The following is a 2,305-nucleotide window of genomic DNA, read 5'->3' on the forward strand; positions in this document are numbered from 1 at the left end:
GGTATTTGTGTGCCTATTTCCTTTGCTACTCTTTGTATCAGCTGATCGACCAAGCAGTTAAATATTATAGGAGACTTTGGATCTCCTTGCTTAACCCCGCACTTAGGGTGGATCCTTCCAGAGGATTTCTTGTTGTAGTAGAGCCTTGTACTATTGTTCTTATACAGGTACTTGATGTATCCTATCATGTCCACTGGTACGCTTGCTGATGCTAAAACAGCGTATATTGCCTCATGCGAGACACTGTCAAAGGCTTTGGCGACATCTAAGGAAGCCATGAAAATGGGTTTACACCGCTTCCGATGGTATCTCAGTGCCATATCCAGTAAAAAGATGTTATCGACACAGCCGTCTACTTTTCTGAAGGCTTTTTACCGATCATCGATCTTAACCCTTTCGGTACGGACGCATTCTGCGTCGCGCCGTCCTCGCTGACCGAGCAGCCGCGGTAAACGTCCGTACTTGCGGAACAACTACAAGAGCCCGTCAGACGCACAATACCACGCTATCTTACGCAGAGCGATCAGAAGAATTTTGATTATCATCACTAAAATGCAACATTTTCAATAAAACTAAATATCTATCTCTACACATAATTTCGCTAAAAATATCAGATTTTAAAAGTTTATCCTTGGACCAATATTCACGAAGCCCTAATTTTTTATTTCGCGACATTAGTAAGGTACAAGCGAGAAAACAGTATAGTTCGTCAACAGTTGTTCCAATTTTGACATCACTCGTCTTATCACTTACTGTACGTGCCCAATACTTATTTGTCTTATCTACAATAAAGCCTACAAGATCATGTGAAAAGAATGATTCAAAATAATGTAATATTGTAGAGAAAAATTTTAAGTTTTCTGTCTGAAGTCCGGAATTGGAAAGATCAAAATTATGAAATGTTAATTCAGCATTCTCCGTAGTCCATTGGATATTATGAAAAGAAGTTGATGGCAAAGCATCTTCAATATTATCATCTTCTGATTCTGACGTGCTAAGTATTTTTGTCCGACGAATTGGCTTCTTTCTAGTATAAATATTATTTACTGCAGTATCGCTATCGGACTCCGAAGATTTGTCGTATATCTCATTGCTCTCATTTTCGATGGAGTAACAGTTTCCTTTCCTTCTTTTGCAATTCCTATTCATTATCTTTGAGGGGTACAAAATAAACGAAAAATATAATAAAATGAAATGATGTGATAATGCAGAAAAATTAACACATACCGTGAAAATATTTCGAACGTCTGAGCGAGCCCAAACAAGCGTACTGGTTAAATGTTTTTCTTATACAGAGCGAGCGTCAAATGCTGGGTGACTATGGTCACCGCTCGTATAGAGCGAGCGTCAAACGTTGGGTGACTATAGTCACCGCTCGGGCCGAAAGGGTTAATATGTTCCATCATTCTCAGTGCTAACACCTTGTGTAAAGTGCGCGCTAATACAGATGAAACAGTGATCGGTCTGAAGTCCTTAGGCTGACATGCGTCGTTTTTCTTTGGAATTAGCGTTGTACGCGATTCCAAGAGATGGGTAGGTATTTTCCCAATCATAATGAAGATGTTATTAATTCGACTGACGACATCGATAGGAAACGCTTTTAGGGTTGCAGCCGTAAGACTATCAGGGTCAGGTGCCATGTTAGATGGCACGTCCTTGCGGATCTCCTCATTGGTAATAGTATCCCAAATCTGGTGGTGTATTTTCTACCTTGTTAAAGTATCGGACTTGCCGAATACTGGTTGAGTCATTATTGTTTCCCAGTAATTCCACAGTAAATCGTCAGGGGGTGGATTACTGGTTTTCGAGTCCTTTAATAAGGACCGAATACACAGGCCTGTATTCTTATACCAAAATTTTTGCACCTTGGCATAGTCCACCTTTCTCTGTTGTCGTTTGGTGAGCTTGACTGTTATGCCCTCCCGTTTTCCTGACGCCATTGGTTTTCCGGCCGGAATAATGCTCAATATGTACAGAGTCAGCTCTTGGAGGATGCGGTCGTCATCCCACTTGCTTAGAGAATCGCAGATCCTTTGCAATTCTTTCTCCTTATGGAGTTGCCCCTCGAGATTGTGTTGGATACACTTTTCTCTGTAGTTATTATCAGTGTTCGGTTCAGGCAGGAAAGTTTCTTCCTCCCCCCCAAGGTATCCAGTCACCAGGTCTTTGTATTTTGGGTCTCGTCTTTTTCCTTTAATCGCCTCTAATGTTCGATTGGTAAAGGAATCAAGCAAGGCTTGGTTAACAAACCGCATACCACCTTTAACGAGCTTCGCCTCGAACTTAGCCATTAGTTTCACTTCCT

At 41.2% G+C, this 2,305-nt stretch overlaps 1 protein-coding gene across 1 annotated transcript; it reads right to left on the bottom strand.

Moving 5' to 3' along the window:
• Positions 1-510: 510 nt before the first annotated feature.
• Positions 511-1,149, bottom strand: LOC108553189 (piggyBac transposable element-derived protein 2-like). The gene has a single exon (XM_017908028.1). The coding sequence runs from the start codon at positions 1,147-1,149 to the stop codon at positions 511-513; it is 639 nt and encodes a 212-aa protein (XP_017763517.1).
• Between the last annotated feature and the right edge of the window lie 1,156 nt (positions 1,150-2,305).

The sequence above is a fragment of the Eufriesea mexicana genome, unplaced genomic scaffold, assembly GCF_001483705.2.
Source record: "Eufriesea mexicana isolate 0111107269 unplaced genomic scaffold, ASM148370v2 scaffold47447481751, whole genome shotgun sequence".
Taxonomy (NCBI): Eukaryota; Metazoa; Arthropoda; class Insecta; order Hymenoptera; family Apidae; genus Eufriesea; species Eufriesea mexicana.

What these genes read in the sequence shown, in the direction of transcription:
- LOC108553189 (XM_017908028.1), bottom strand. Translation starts at nt 1,149, where the DNA reads ATGAATAGGAATTGCAAAAGAAGGAAAGGAAACTGTTACTCCATCGAA.